The 17270-nt window shown below is 36.1% G+C and overlaps 1 protein-coding gene across 2 annotated transcripts; it reads left to right on the forward strand.

The window, feature by feature from the left end:
* Positions 1 to 1300: 1300 nt before the first annotated feature.
* LOC132267066 (probable mannitol dehydrogenase) lies at positions 1301 to 9180 on the forward strand. Of its 2 annotated transcripts, none has more exons than XM_059768116.1 (6): positions 1301 to 1535; positions 4719 to 5712; positions 5884 to 5997; positions 7845 to 8358; positions 8443 to 8596; positions 8716 to 9180. In XM_059768116.1, exons 2-6 carry the CDS (start codon positions 5615 to 5617, stop codon positions 8922 to 8924), a joined length of 1089 nt encoding a protein of 362 aa, XP_059624099.1. In that variant the 5' UTR covers positions 1301 to 1535; positions 4719 to 5614; the 3' UTR covers positions 8925 to 9180. The 2 variants fall into 2 exon arrangements, with proteins under 2 accessions (XP_059624099.1, XP_059624100.1); XM_059768117.1 differs by having other exon boundaries at positions 1302 to 1535; positions 5631 to 5712.
* Positions 9181 to 17270: the final 8090 nt, after the last annotated feature.

Consider the following 17270-nt stretch of genomic DNA (forward strand, 5'->3'; position numbering starts at 1 on the left):
GGGAATTCTATTTTGATTCTTCCCTAGGGTCTTGTTAATCTTGTATGAAGTGTGGCCAAGGGCCAAACGTTATTTTGGAACTATTTCATTATTTTGAATTCCGAATTTTCGTTCTAAGTTCCATTTTTTGCCTTTTTGCCCGTTGGGGGGTCGGATTTTGCATCGGCTATATTTTTAAGCCATGGACCATTGTAACGCGTCTAAATAGGTAAGTTACGTTCGCATACATAGTCGTTTCTGGGCAAAACCTCATCGTTTGTGTTTTGAGCTTCCAACGGACTCATTTTACACTTTTGTTGCATTATCTGACCTAAGGGTATTTTGAAAATTTTCTTTGGGAAATAAATTCCATTCTTCATATGGTTGAATAGAAAGCATGATTTTAGGGGGGGTTTCTTCTTCGTGTTTTTCCATAAAATGTCGTCTTGGTATCAGAAATCGATCCCGAAGTTCAGCTTCAGTTTTTCAATTTAGCAGCTTTTTAGACCCTCTGGACTAGTTTTCTTGGGAGGGAATTTTGGGTATTTCATAGTACGTATTTTTTGATTTTTCACATAACCCATGTAGAAAACTCGATTTTGAGGGGGGTTTCTTTTTTGTGTTTTTCCAGAAAATGTCATCTAAGGCCTCAAATTTTTATTTTTTCCCGAAAAACCCCTGCTACCAGGTTTTTGGACTGCCCATTCTGCCTCCTTCACATGTAAACGTTTAGATAGGGCCTCGTAACCGGTTACATGTGCATGGGCAGTGTTTTGGTCAAATTTTTTGGTCTCCTAACCGGTTAGGAAGGCTTGGTAACCGGTTAGATGTTCTTGGGTTGGCACTTTTTGACCGTTTTGCCCCTTCTTCTTCCGTTAGCCATATCTTCTTCATTCGGACTCCAAATCAAGTGATTTTTGAGTCTAAGTTCATTAATTTTTCGTTTTCTTTCCAATGGTATGCTCGATGACACCCACTTTTAGGCTGGAAATGACGTTTTTGCCCTTAGGTTCATTCTTGTTCGTTTTTGAAATGTCACTTCCACATTTGATTCCTCTGGGTTCCGTGACCTCGTTGAAGGTCACATTGGTGTCTTAGAGTCATGTTGTATTTCTAAAGACCATTGTTTGTCTTTTGCTTCCGTATTTCGGATCCGTTATCGGGTCATCTTTCGGTTCATCACTGACGCACCGGGTTGAAAAACTTGGGCCGTCACATATATTATAAAAACAGTTTTTTCAAAACTAAGTTCTTAAAGTACCAGTTTTCTAAGAACAACTCAGAGTTGTTTTCCCTGTTTTTGAGAACATGCGGAGAACACTGTTCTCCGCTTAAAAAAGCGGTCCGTACATTTTTATAATCCTCGTTTATAACAGTTTTGCGTAAGTTGAAACCGGCATCTCGCTCCTTCACGATAAAGCTCTGCAACACCTCATCTGAAACCGGCATCTCGCTCCTCTCTACCGCTTCTCTCTACAAGATCGCTCTGTAACGCTGCACTTCTCTCATCTGCATCCACACTGTTGCTCAAATTTTTTCAAGCTCCATCTGTTCAGGTAAACACAAATCTGGTATTTTTCTGTAACAAGTTTTTGGTTATGGATTTTGTTTTTTGGATGAGTTTGGTTGCAGATTTGATTATTGATTTTGTTGGTTGGGTGAGTTTTGTTGTGGATTTGATATTCAGTTTAGGGATTTGTGGTTTTTAGTTTAGGGATTTGATTTTCAATTTAGGGATTTGATTTTCAATTTATATATGTGTATGTATATATTGGTCTACATATATATATATGGTCACTCTTGGATTCGGTTCACCCACCCAGTGATAGATTTTCTATCACCAACATGCATGTCTCCTCTAATTTGAGCATTTTGACCGAAATTAATCTACCTCGACAGTACAATACTGTTGATTAAGAATATCTCCCATCGGAGTCAAAACTTATGCAAGTTCAGGACTGCAATTTTAACAGAGATGCCCACTTGTACTCCTTAAAAAACAAAGTAGGCATATGCACAAATTATAATGTTCTATCACCAATAAAGGATGGCATCTCAAATTGCTGATGTTGAGGAGTCAACTCTGTGGTCTACACAATTAGAGAGATGTTTTGTTGATATAATGGTTGAGGAGGTCAACAAGGGGAACATGCCATCTAGGATATTTACTTCCAAGTGTTGGAAAAAGATTGCGGAGGAGTAAATCCACATCCTCTGATCGTCGTGTAAAAAAGGAGCGTAAAAAAGATTCCATTAGTGATACTCTTGCTTGTATTGTTGAAGCTTCCAAAACAAGGACTGAAGCCTCCAAAGTAAGGACTGAAGCTTCATTAGCTAAGGCAGAGACGTATAAGAAAATGAAACATACTCAAAAGGCAACTAGCCCAGACGCATACTCTCTAAGTAATTGTATTGAATGCCTTGAGGGTCTTGATGAGATAGATGATGACACATATTTGAAGGCAACTGAAAATTTCAAGGAATTACACTATAGAGAATTGTTCATTAAGATGAGTATTTCCAGGAAGTTTGCTTAGTTGAAGAGCTTGGACTGACTTGAAGTTTGCTTGGTTGAAGAGCTTGGACTGACTTGGGTGGTTACTGAATGCAGGGTTTAGTTTTTGATTACATGTGATTTGAAACACATATTTGGTTTTATGTGTTATTGAACAATTTTCGTATGCCTTATTTTGTTTTTTTGTTGTTTTTTTTTTTTTTTTTTTTTCCTATGCATGTGACTTTATGTTATATTCGTGTGTAGGATAATTTATTATGTTTTATGTTATGAAAACTTTGTTTTGGTGTACCTTTTATTATGTTTAATTTATAATGTTTCATGTAACTCTTTTACTGTATTTAAATTTAGGAAGAATGTACATGAAGTCCCATGAAGGGGAAACAAAATACAAGTACCAAACAGAACCTCCATTTTGGAGTTATGCAGAAAGAGGATTGTAATTAAACTTGATATATGTATTTGTGTAACTGTTATTAAGTTAAGAATATTAGCTAAAATGAATTTACCTTCAACACTTATTTACATTAATAGTTAATATCATAAATTAAAGAAATAAAAAAATGAGGTACAATAATATTTTTATTTTTTTTCTTAGTTTAAAAACTATTTTCAAAAACTCATACAACCAAATAGTTTTATGAGTTTTTGTTTTCCGGAAACTGTTTTGTAAATTCTCTTAACCAATCAGGTATGAAATCTGAAAAAATTGAAAACTGTTCTCTAAAAACTATTCTTGAGAACTGTTCTCAAAAACAGTTCTTTGAAATGCAATCCAAGCAAGGCCTAAAAGTTTTGAAAGCGTGGTAGAGAGAGAATGAAAGGGGAGAAGATGGGGTTATTTTGGTCCCATAAAAATGTTAGAGCAACGGGTAAATCTAATAATATTATTAGACATTTGTCATGAAATAATTGGTCCACGTACCCAAGTTGGATGAACTTCATCCAACCTGAATTGGACCCAAACATTGTCCTTTAGATAATCATGACATGTGTTTATTAAGAGTTTAAAATATATATATAAAAGAGTAGTGACAGGGACGAATTGTTATCTTTGAATTCTCATCGAATCTTATGTGGGGAAGTCATGTCACGTTCATTAACGTTTTCTCTCTCATCATGTGCCTTGGATGTGTTTTTCGTTGTTTATCTTTTGTCTTCAACATCAAGACATAGATTAACTAGACCTCAAGATATGGGTTTTGTTGGATTTTCACCCCCAATCTAAATCTGAACTCTGTTCAATTAACGATCTAGAAACGAAAAAGAAAAAATGAAGAGGTTTCTTCAAGCAGTGCAATTGATAAGAAAACACAGATGTCAAATCAGCAAAGATAATTTTCAATAGAAGCATATATATATATATATATATATATATATATATATATATATACACACACATAAATATTACCACAAACCCATTATAAATTATGTCATCCATTTATTTATTGTTTAGATCTATCAATTTTATTCACATGAATTCTGATTTGGGAATGTAGGTTCACTACAATGACAGACAATCAGAAGTTGATCGATACAAATTTTGAATTCTCTCACATCTAATACGACTCTTTTTGGTAAAAACAATTTGAAACCCATCATCTGATTCCCAAAGGCAAAACTGAAGAGTACACTCTCACGGCCATGACATGTCTGCCCCCACTGAATTTTTTATATTTTTATTTTATACTTTAATTTTTTTAAAATTTATGAATATGCCCCCATTAAAATTATAATTTGCCCTTACTGGATTTTTTTTTTTTTAAAACATTTTACACTTTAAATTTTAATATATAAGTTTACCTCCAAAAAATTAGAAGTCCGCCCCCTCTCACAAAATTTTCTAGGTCCGTCACTACTCACGGCCTCTCCTTTTTTTCTTCTATATTTTTGGTTTTCCGTTGAATCGCACTGGGTCGCCGTTGAGTGCTAGGATACAGTTTGTGAGGTTGAAGAGAAGACAACCTACCCAAGCCACGTGAGGTTAGAGAAGATGTTAAATACTCACATTAAAGACGTTTATGCAATTTGACGTGGCTCAAATTTGGAGAAAGTTCGGGGATAATCCATTCAGTTTCTTTATCATTATTCAAAACAAAAAAAAAAAAAAAAAAAAAAAATTTACAAAACAACTCTTAATTTTTTTCTCTTATATTTTAAATTTCAAATACAAACGTATTATTTTATATTTTTTTACACCTAAAGAGAAGTTTTCTTCTTATAGCTGACATGTCAAGCATACGAAGATCCATAAGCTTCATCCCTGTTTTCCATCGGCGATAGACCCATAAACGTCATCATTGCTTCCACCGGTAATAAACCCAGAAGCCTTCTCATTGTTTACCATAGGTGATAGACACTGTTTTCCACCGGTAATAGACCTAGAAGCGTCATGTTTGCTTCCACCGGTCAGTAATTTGAGGGTATGAGAGAGTAAAACTGATATTGTGTGTGTATATATATATATTAAAGTCAGTAATTTGAGCTTAGGTAACGGTATATTAGTAATTTAGTCAAGTTTGTTAATTCATTTAAAGGGGTTCCTATAATTATGATAAATTATGAAAAAGGTCAATGTAAATTATCCTTTATTTATTTATTTTTTTTACAAGGAGTAGTTTCTTTCAATAACTGACATGACCTTATATGATTAGACTTTATTATTAACATTAATTTCATTTACCTAAAAAACATAGGTCAACGATTTTACCTTCCTTAGTAACATACGTGAACGAATAATATTATGATAATGTGCATAAATTAATATATGAAAAGAAAAAAAAAAAAAAAAAAACCACCATCATGAAGCTACCACCAAATCTTATTTTCACAAGGAAAAATACTAATGCATTTCCTATTTAGGTTGGCCAGCCAAATTTGAATTTTTCCATATGCTATTTAAAATTTTTGGTCGAACTGAAACAATAAAAGTCAAACTTAGTTTCTTACCTCATTGATGAGGTCATAATCCCCACCCTCTCTCTATATGTAGTACCACACTCCTACAACAATCCACATTCAATACACAAATTAGGCGTTCCCTCTCTCACCAAACGACCTTCTCTCTCTACATTTCATTGCTTTTGTTAAGTTACCACTACTTCCTACTACTTTGTTCTCATGGCAAAATCACCAGAGACAGAGCACCCAGTGAAGGCCTTTGGATGGGCAGCTAGAGATTCCTCTGGAGTCCTCTCTCCATTCAAATTCTCCAGAAGGTACTCTCTCTCTCTATATGTTATATTTGTTTTTGTGTATATATATATATGTGTCTGTGTGTTTGTTTGGTGTTTACGTATTTGGATTAATTATAATTATAATGTCAAATCTGAATAGTGTTTGACTGTAGATTTTGATGATGATGGTGGCGTTTGGTATGATGTTTACAGGGCAACTGGAGAGAAGGATGTGAAATTCAAGGTGTTGTATTGTGGAATCTGTCACTCTGATCTTCACTTTCTCAGGAACGAATGGGGCATGTCTTTGTATCCTCTCCTCCCCGGGTATGATTCAACTCCTTTTCTCTCTCTCTCAAATTTGATATATATATATATATATATATATATATATATATATATATATATTCAAATTTTAAGCAACCAAGGATCCTCTCCATTAATTTTTCTCTCTGACAATCATCCAACGTCTACGAACATGTCACGTCATCTTTTTTCTTAGGATTTTGTTTTTTATTATGCAGTTGTATTACGTAGTTGAAAGCTAGTGATGACGTAATATGTTAACATCCTCCTTAAAAGGGAATTTGCCACTCACCAGACTCCAAATTCTTAACATCCATAACATGTCACTCATGAGACTCGAAATTCTTAACATCACCTTTTAAAAGGGAGAGATCATACCATCCGGGCTAGAGATCTTGTGATCTTAATTTTGAAATTACATTGTAGTTTTGGACAATTTTTGACAACAGTGCATGTAGGATTGAATTGTTTAGAACACTGATAAAAATCAGTAACAAATATGTAAATGTCAAATGGTATTCGAGATTCATAGAAAAAATTTGGAGAATTGATATTCACTACATAATTAGAAAGCATAAATATACATGCTGAGAAATTCATGTAGAGCCTGTTCTTTTGGAGAATCCAACGATTATCGCATTTTTTCTTTCCATGCCACAAATCTGATAAACAAGGAATGCTTAGACCCAGTTCTGTTATTTTCTAGTCATTTGGTTGATGACTTTCAATTGGTATCTTAAATGACAATGAAGCAACACAATAGATTGACATCTATTAGTTATACTGCAGATAAAGGGTCCACAATTTTCGCCTCTTTTACATGCCTTGATTTGATAAGACAACTGCATCAATGCTTTAATTTGCACTTCAAATTTTGAAATAGAGAAATATATTTAGCCATAAATTATTTAGTGTTTTGAGGGCCATGTGATCCCTGTCGGAGACCACATGATACCAGAAATGATTAGGCGACCAATCCAGTGACAGAGTAAATGAAGAGGATATTTTTCCGCGAGGCCATGTGAGCTTTAAATTATTAAGTGGTCTTCTATTTACCAATAGAAACTAGAAACCTTAAAGGATGGGCTACGACGCTAAAAATGCATGCCATCCTAAATGACCCTGAAGTCTTTTGAGTGTGACAACAACAATGACAGATGACCATGAATTCTTTGAGTGTGTTCTTCTGTTACATCACAGTTGCGAAGAAATAGCTGCATTTTTATGCCTGTAATACTGTACAATGATTTTACCTGCAAATATTTTAAAACAGAAGAAACTATTGGACATGAACACACCATTTTTTGCCACAATTTTCCAAACAAAAAGACGATAGCCTAAGACAATAGATGTAACTGTGGAAGAAGTTGAAGAACTAGTAGCACAATTATTTTTTCTCAAGTATTTTCGATCTATTGCTTCTGATCAACTTAAATATGCTTAGCAGCTTAGGGAATCAAATCAGTCTCAGCGGCTGTAAGAATTTAAAATTATTTTTTCTCAAGTATTTTCGATCTATTGCTTCTGATCAACTTAAATATGCTTAGCAGCTTAGGGAATCAAATCAGTCTCAGCGGCTGTAAGAATTTAAAATTTTGCTGATAGGTTTCCAAGTAGTTGAGTCGCAATTGGGTTTCTGATGCATGTTATGTTTAAGCTCTCAATCAATTCTGTAGAGTTAGCCACAGGCTAGTCACTGTCAATATTCAGATTTGCAAATCCCTGGTGCCTTTTGAGGGATATATTCATGATATGTAACCCTTCAATAACTTTTTGGATGCTGAGTTATTGTATGTTATATGTAGTTGTTTTCGGTTGCAATCTATTAGAAAATATTGGACCCATATCAATTGAATTGGTTGATGCAGGCACGAGATTGTAGGGATAGTTACTGAGGTGGGAAGCAAGGTACAAAAATTCAAAGTTGGAGACAAAGTTGGTGTCGGTTGTGTGATTGGAACATGCCACTCATGTGACAACTGTGCTAATGATCTCGAGAGTTACTGTCCCAAAATGATACTTACTTACAGTACCATCTACTATGATGGAACAGTCACATATGGGGGTTACTCTGATACCATGGTTACCGATGAACATTTCGTGCTTCGTTGGCCTGACAGCCTGCCTCTTGATGCTGGTGCTCCTCTCCTGTGTGCAGGGATCACAACTTACAGCCCCCTGAGATATTTTGGACTTGACAAGCCCGGTAAACATGTGGGTGTGGTAGGTCTAGGAGGTCTCGGCCATGTAGCTGTGAAGTTTGCGAAGGCTTTTGGGGCTAAGGTGACGGTCATCAGTACATCCCCTAACAAGAAAAAAGAAGCCATTGAACAGCTAGGTGCTGATGCATTTTTGGTCAGCCGTGACTCGGATCAGATGCAGGTATCTGCTTTTTCTAATTATTGTTTTTATCTATCACTTCACTGAGGTTTTAGTGTGTTCTAATCGCATGTTAAATTTATATAGGCTGCAATGGGCACAATGGATGGTATCATTGATACTGTATCTGCAAATCACTCTATTTTACCGTTGATTGGATTGTTGAAGTCACATGGAACATTGGTTTTGGTCGGTGCACCAGAAAAACCACTAGAACTACCAGTGATGCCGTTGCTTATGGGTAAGTTTTTGACATCGCTAGTGTATTCTAGGAATTTGATACGATAATTTCCTGTTTCTCTTTGCTTCCTCGGCTTCTCTTATTAGAAATGATAACTAATGTGGAATGTGGTCTAACAGGGAGAAAGATTGTGGCTGGTAGTAGCACTGGGGGGATTAAAGAAATGCAAGAGATGCTCGACTTTGCAGCAAAACACAACATAACAGCTGATGTTGAGGTCATTCCGATGGACTATGTGAACACCGCCATGGGGCGTCTTGAAAAAGCTGATGTTAGATACCGTTTTGTCATCGACATTGGGAACACTTTGAAAGCTCCTTCATCCTAGGAATTTTGGTTTCTTCTGAGGATGATGTTTCATGGTCAGAGAAGGGATATTCCATGCGTCTACATGGTTGTCATCTATTGTTAGTGTAATCACTAAATCTGCAGTGTCGGATGTCATTTTGATTATGTTTGTTTTTTATTTTTATCGTATGTACATCGATTTTAGTCTTCTTGTAATGGAGGGCTTGTGTGATATGTAGTTTCATGTCTGTACTTTTTCATATGGAGAATTTGATATATAGTATGAATTTGAGTTATACTTTGGTGGTGTCACGGTTTAACATTTAGTTTAGAGCTTTTTGGGAGAGATGCACATATTACAAGAATTAGGTTAAGGGATCCGGAAGTGAGTAGTTAAATCAATCCAAGGTAATTCTTAAGATAGTGGAATCGGTATTACTTAATAGCAGTTCCAAAGATGCTCAATTCTGACAAAGATTTCTCCCAATGCATTTCAAAATCTTTTTTGGATCATTTGTAATAGTATCTCCGAGCTTATATCTAAGAGATAAAAAATTATCGGAATGTCATTATGTTTGAATTAAGTTAAAAATAAAATTATAAAATACAAATGACACATTAGATTAAAGTTCCGAGATGTTGAAAAGAAAAAATTAACATAGAATATCAAATGACATCTAATTCAATAGAGAAATTTAAGTCAATAGAGAAATTTAAGTCGAGTGTAAGAAAAAATGAATGTGTGAGTAGGCGTTCGAATATACTTATTGTTAATAACAAAAACTAATATAGTATCTCTATCCTTTTTACTAGTATGTTATTTTTGTTTGACATCACTGGCAAGGGGTAAAAATCACCTCCAGTGAAACAGTGTTCCATTTTTTTTCATTTTGAAATGAACTATTATTAAATTTTATGGTAATATTATTGTGTTTTAGGATATATTTTTTTCTTCATAAAGTACGTGTATCGACTCCATAAAATATATACTATTTAAGTTAGGAATGTGATTCAAAAACAAGATATCAAGTAATTACCTCTCGAATCCATGCTATTTTATAAATGGAATTGCTATACATAAAACTAGTATTTGTAAGAAAAGAACCAGATCATCTATCAAGCAAAAACAAAAAAAAACAAACGTATAAACTATAAATTTATATATAGGTTAAATTACCCTGAACTCTATGAAGTTTCACTTAATTACCATCAAACTTAAAAATTTTGCAAATTATTTCTAGCACCTATCAGAGAATCTGAGACGGGCATTTCATCAAACACCATACGAGCAAACTTATAGAACCCAATTTTGACCTCCGACGAATACTAGTATTAGGTACTCTCGTCGTCTACAATACATGATCATCATCGCTACGGACCTTGAATCTCTCTCACACATGCAATTAATTTCAATTTTCTGGAGAAAATGTAAATGTTTACTGATTCGTATATTGATTATTATGTTGTTTATTCGGATCGATTTTTATCTTTATTTTCTGAATGTCTGTTTTAGGGTTATTGGGTTCAATTTTGATCCGTTCGACTGTGAGGGCTGAAGTGAGGATGAACGTGAACGTGAACGTGAACGTGAAAAACTGGTGGGACTTGGACGGAAAAAAAGTAAGTGCGCCATTGCCCAAACAGTGAGGTTTTCCTGATTCATCGAATGCTTGGAAAACATACTATTATGAATGTTACCAGTGGATAATTGGACTTGTTTCTTACGATCCTAATCGAGTTGATTTTGAGTGCTAAACTTAGTGAGGTTGGATTGGTTGTGTGAGATCAATTTTGGTACCGAGGAGAGAGAGTGATGGGAGTGACAAGTATACAATATCCGGGATACTTACACGTGGAACTTCTGCAAGTTTCGCCCAATGCAAAGAGTAGACACTTTTTTCGTGAGTAAAGATGGAATAAAGTGTTCAAAATGAAGATGCTTAGATCTTCTCATGCAACATACTTCCATATATTGTAGAACCATTTTCGTTTCCAAAAAAAGACATTATCTAGAGAAGAGAATGAAAAAAAAAAAAAAGAAAAAAAAAAGAGGCGTTTAGTTTTTGTCCCGTCAAAGAGAGACTAAATATAAACAACCTTCTTATATGACGATACAGAGTGCTACTGAGCACGATAAGAAGACAGGCTTGGTTTAGTATTTGCCCCATCAAAGAGAGGCTAAGTGTGCACAACCCTAGTATATTGCGATACAACGTAGCTACTCTCATATATTCATATTTTTTTGAAAGTAAAGTATTGTATAACTATGAAAATGTACAGATGGGCCGAAGCCCCAAAATACAGCCCAAGGCATCGAGACCAAAAGAAGCCCAAACCCTAAGGCAAAGCTTATAATTAGAACTTTATCCCTAATTGTATACAGAGAGCCAACAGTTAATTGAAACGAACACATTTGTATTCTAGATGACCTAGAATATTGATGTGTATGCCAACCAAATTTCGGTGTGTGAAGGAGGGACAAAGCAGAGCAGATCCAATCCGATCTCGCCGACCTATCAGTCCGGAGGCTTCAGTGGCGTCCGGATAAACTCAGGAAGATCCCAATCAAGCTGCACTCTTTTGGCCTGAGCGAAATCTTTCACCTTCCTTGGAAGTGTTCTTTGTCTAACCATGTGCGTAATTTGTTTTAGAATTTCCATCTGCGAACGCCTTTGATTCTTGTGCTTTCTACTGTTGCGCTCTGTCCACAATCTGTTGACCGTGGTGGAGAGTGAGAGTTTACATACAGCGGTGAAGAGGCTTTGATTATTCCATCGATCTGAGGCCTAAACAACAAAGTCATTTGGTAGGGGGGGGGGATGCGTTTGTTCCTGGGGGGGATGCGTTTGTCCTGTATGGATATCCAAATTTGTCGAGTGAAATCACATTAAAAAAAAAAAGAAAAAAAAGACAGTTATGTGATTCATCTTCCCTTTGGCATAGCAGGCATAGTTTGGGACTAGGAGCAGATTTCATACACCTACGGTCAAGAGTGGAGAGTCAATTCTGTACAACCAGCCAGAGAGTGAACATACATCTAAGGACTGAGAGTGAACTTCAGACCAGATGGTGCCATGGTTTTTCCTGATGATGAGGTGCCAGCAAAGACAAACATTGAGTTTCAGAGAATGTGCCATTTGGAGAGTGTAAAGTTCCTGAATTTTGTCATTTTTCAAAATTTGGAATTTTCTAATTTTCGAGGGTATTTTAGTCTTTTCTCGTTTTGCGAGCCTGACACCGTCGGGTGTGCCAGGTGTGTTTGGAAGTTATATAGAACATTTCCTTGAGTTCAGGACTATTGGAAATGCACTGGTTGTTATTTCGGCATTTTTCCTTTTTTCAGGCCGGAACGTCCCAAGTGGGACCTGTTATCGGAGTTATTGTGTACGGGGGTTTTATTTGGGTTCATTTACATCTCATTCATTTTAATTCATATGTATTATGTGGTTATAATATAGTTGGTGTGTATATATATAAATTTGTGGTGAAAAATAAAAGTTAAAAGATTTTATTTTAGGGTGGGACCCACTATTTAAAAAAATAAAAATAAAGGGCCAATAGGCCATTTTGACCTCATTTTCTCTTCCTCTTTCTCTCTCTACGAAATATCTCTCTCTCCCTCATTATCTTTTTATTCTCTTTTGCTTCAAGTTTCAAACTTTGATTTTTCTCTCATCTTTGAGAGATTTTTGGTGTCGTTTGCGACAAGTCGAAGAGTTCGCCGAGATCTTCAATTTGATCGGAGCCAATCTCCGTTTAGTGCAACCTAATGAATTTCAAAATTCTAGGGCTTGGGGTGGAAAATTAGGGCTTTTCATCAAATTGAGTAGGGTTTCCTAATCCATGACTTCTTAGACCTTAGTGAGTCTATTTCTTCATGATTTGTGATTTAACATGTTATATTTGTATTATTTCACTTAAAATGAATTAAGTGTTGTATATGAATTATATGCTTATGTGTATTAGATGATTTGTGTGAGAAAACATGCTTATGTGTAAATTTCCATGCCTATTATGTACAAATTGTTGAAATTTAAAGTATGGAAACATGCTGATTTTGTGAGTTGTAAAGTCCTTTATTGACATAGCATTGGAAAGCATGAGAGATCCATGCATATCATTGGGCATGAAATGGGAGAATTTGATTTAAATGATAAGTAAATGGTTTTTGGGAAAATGTTTGATAAAAGGTTTGCGAAAACCCGGATGCCTAGGAGGCGCCTAGTGATCCGTGGTGTTAGTGTAATCTAGAGGGAACTAGGGAGAGACTCTAGAGTGGTTGAGCTACATAGGCCTACATGATGCCATAGAGGCGCTATATGTCGGGGATAGTTAGTCGACCCTTCCCTCATGACGCCATAGAGGCGCTATAGGTCGAATTGCATTGACGGTTTGGAGTGATGAAATGGAAATGTTTTGGAAACGGGGAGTGACATTACATTGCATTGTATTTTATAGCATGGCATATATTATTCATGACTTGGATAGTTGATATTGATATAGTGGTTGTATTTCTCCTGGTATGGCATAATCCCATTTTCCGTTCCCCCATTCATTGTGAATTCACGGGGTTTTAAGATATGTGTCTTAGGCACATCCTACTGAGCCATTGTGCTCATCCCTTTATTATTAATATTTTTCAAGGCACAGGAAAGAAGTAGTGGAAGACGTTCCCCCACAAACCTAGTTTGAAGTTATTGAAGTCCTTTTGCTACCTTTTGTACACTTATGTCTATTCTTTTGTAGAGCTGCATTTAGAAAATGTATTCGTTTTGTATAGCACGGCCATGTACTATAAATATAACACTAGAAAGTAGTTTGATGTAAATTCTGAACTATGTCGGTAAAATGTAATGAACGGGAAACATATATATACGATTGTGTAATCTTTGATAACTATTATTATAGAATGTTGTGCGTTATTATTGTATAGTTTGCCATGAATTCGGGATTTGTTTGCATATCAGGTTTGGTACAGGCCGGCTCACAATAGGCCTAGCGTATCTGATGTCTCAGCTGTAGATAGCAGCATTCCAGGGCCCGTTAGCCAGCTGACAAGGACGATCAGCCGGCTCATGGTGCAAAATTTTGGTATTCCAATAGGTTGATTCATTGTGGATGTTGTTTCAATCGACTGATAAGCTCTATCAGCGGACCGAACCCTCTTGTCAGTCGGCCGATGTTGGATGATCGGTCGGCCAACAACCCTATTTTCTGAAGTCCCGAGAGTATTCATTTTGTGAAATCGTTTTAGCCGGCCGACCCTGTAGATCAGCCAGCTGAACCTCTTTTTTAGTCGGCCGAACCTCACTTTCAGCCGGCCGATGAACCTTTTATAACGATGTCCCGAGATTTTACAAAATTTGAGATCATTTCGGCCAACTGACCATCTCAATCAGCCAGCTGATCATGCATTTTTGGCCTGCCGACGAAGGGCCATCAGTTGGCTGACCTTTCCATTGACCTTGTTGACCCTTCCATTGACCCGACTGACCCTGCCTTTTTAACCTACACATTGACCCTCTCTTTCCAAAACTGTATTTGGAGTTCCTTGAGTATTAGCATGGATTGAGTGCTACCTACGAGTATGGGAAATGACGATAGTACCCTTAGTTGATCTTTGGTCCAGGTATGGACCCTATTAATGGTTCAATCCACGGGTTCGGGTCGTTATAGAGAGTGGATCCAAATGGAAGTGTCATGGATTCACCGGGAGGATCAATCGTCATGAGCTCTGGAAAATCAGAAATTACCTCAGGTGGGAAGCTCCACTCATTGTTGATCACAAGTGATGAGAGTTTTTGATTGGGAAGAATACTAGAAATCCGAATTACCTCCATAAAGTATCTTTAAGAGAGAGGGATTCCACTAGTCTAATTGTCCTCCCAAAAAAAAGTGTGACATTCTGAACTCACCTTTTTCCTCATCATTGTCCTAGTTACTCCCTTTAACTATAGGATCCTCTTCCAGTTGGCAAAACATACCTGTGGTATGTTAATTATCCATAGACATCAATCTTTGACGAGCTGAACATTAACCCGCCCACAAATTATCCTTTCGGTTGGAGGCAATAGACAAAGCCAAATTAGAAGCTAAATTAGCCAAAGCCAGATTCTTAAATCCCAATCCTCTAGGCTGACACACTGCCCTCAATGTGATCTAGTGTGTGTCGTGCCAACGCACCAAATTGCATGCAATGAAGTGTGAAGTATGGCCAAGTTTAAATTTATAGAATGCCATTACCACTTTTACCTAAAAATATAGATAGAGTGAGTAGGGATCGTCCCAAGGGAAAGGAGGTGTATTTGTGATGGAAATTAATGTTGGATTAGTAAGCCGAGTGATCAAAGATGGTTGGTGATTGTTTAATTAAACTACAATGTAATTAAAATTAATGTAAGTAGATAGCGATCTAGAAAATAAGGAAAAGATATAGGAGAGAGGTCTTGGGTCTTAGAGTCACCACTAAGCTTCACTTCATCAAACACTAGCAATTGTACATTAATGGGAAAATTTAAATTGTAACTTGTGTGTGTGTAACATCAATTGAAACTAAGCATGGATCGCAAATAAGTACAGATTGTCTAGCCAATTTGAATGAAAAGCATAACCTATCAAATGAGACCAATATCCATTCAATCAAACCACAATTAATGCACACACAAATATCTATAGACATGCACTCGTTGCATTCACAAGTATGGAACATTAAGAAACAAGAATGGATTGTTCACCTACCTAAGAAATTAAAGCAATTACACTACAACTAGGCTAGAGACATGAAATTAAATTAATTAAACTAGAGATGTGATACAATCCATCAAGAAGCAAGTGTGAACCATCAAATAAATCACAAGAGTGTTCCATTAAGCACCATGTTTTGACCATCACTAGATTAACAGCATCAACACACATAGACATGCATCAACTTCATTAAATCTAGAGATAAAAACATGAACATCAATTCTAGCATACATAGACATATGACTAATGCCAAATGATCAATTGAAAGCATTAATTCATACAAATCAAGTAGAAATTACAAGATTTATATTTATTCATGGTCAAAACATCTATTACAACTAAAATCCTCAAAAATACACAAGAGCTAGGTTTGAGAAGCAAGCCTAGGAGCTATCTCTAGCCCCAAGAGAAGGATTTAGCCATTCATTGTAGTGGACATAGAACCCTCAAAGGCTAGTTTGGAGGTTGTCATCATCATCTTCATCCTTGTTTTCTTCTCAAAACCCTAGTTCTATAGAGGAAAATTATTTTTCTATAATTTTGTAATATCTCTATATGATCTCTTATAATAATGTTCAATAAATCAATTACACACTCCTTTGAGTAAGGACCAAGTCAGAATTACAGCCTATGATTGGAGGAAATTCGCAGTTACACAAGTTAGGTAGCGTGATACCCCTCGATTTTAGAGCCACATGTGATAAAGTCCAAGCACAGATCCGAGGGATACCGAACAATTAAGTATATAAATGAACACAGAATACAAAAGAGTAATAAGAAATAAATAATTAAATACGCTGAAAAGAATTCTAAAATATAATCCTCAAAATTAAATAATTATAATCTAGTAATCCCAAAACATTCGATAAATAAAGAACTCAGGAATCCATCTAGTGGACCCCTACTAAAATCCCAAATTGAAAAGTAAACAACTGAAACAAAATCTAAAGCTAAACCATGAAGAGCAAGCCTACATCGTCCGAAGAGTGAGTGACTATCTTTGCTCAGCACGAACAAGCTCTAATTCTGGAACTAACAAACACCTGAAAAATGATAGTGGGTCAGGCCCACGAGCAAGTTCTATACTACTGCAATCCAAAGAGAGACCCGATACGCATGTACATCCTAGACAACTCAACAATAACTATATAGTCCATACATATATATATCCACACTAAGAGACTCTCACTAGACTACAGGCTGGTCTCAACCTGACTAACAGGCAACATGCAAAACGCACCTGAAGTGGACATGAGTACCTAGACCTAACAGGGTACACCTCCAACCATCATAGCCAGCTATGCATCCCAATGCATATACGATCCCTAACCGTCGATCCTGAGACTCAAGCTTATATCGAAGTACCGTAATTTTATATTTAAAATCCATCCAAACCAAGGTAGTGCCGCTCAACTGTTCATTGCCTTGACACGACATATCAGTAGGATTTAACTTTATAGTTAATCGATTCCTTTATTCCAGAGTAGGTAGGACTTAGCGTTTTGAGCTAATCCATCCCTAGTATGCCACCGTCCTATACCGGTGCATATAATCTGTAAATCTAACAATTGATAATACAGATAATAAATGTAAGCATCAATTGATCCGTAATAAGCATAATAAAATTATGTAACTAAACATG

This window comes from Cornus florida, unplaced genomic scaffold (assembly GCF_030987335.1).
Source record: "Cornus florida cultivar Cherokee Brave unplaced genomic scaffold, ASM3098733v1 CherokeeBrave_3.0.0_Hap2_Chr07, whole genome shotgun sequence".
Lineage (NCBI taxonomy): Eukaryota > Viridiplantae > Streptophyta > Magnoliopsida > Cornales > Cornaceae > Cornus > Cornus florida.

What these genes read in the sequence shown, in the direction of transcription:
- LOC132267066 (XM_059768116.1), top strand. Translation starts at nt 5,615, where the DNA reads ATGGCAAAATCACCAGAGACAGAGCACCCAGTGAAGGCCTTTGGATGG. An exon ending in CCATTCAAATTCTCCAGAAG is followed by an intron (nt 5,713 to 5,883) that starts GTACTCTCTCTC and finishes TGATGTTTACAG; the next exon opens with GGCAACTGGAGAGAAGGATG. An exon ending in GTGACTCGGATCAGATGCAG is followed by an intron (nt 8,359 to 8,442) that starts GTATCTGCTTTT and finishes AAATTTATATAG; the next exon opens with GCTGCAATGGGCACAATGGA.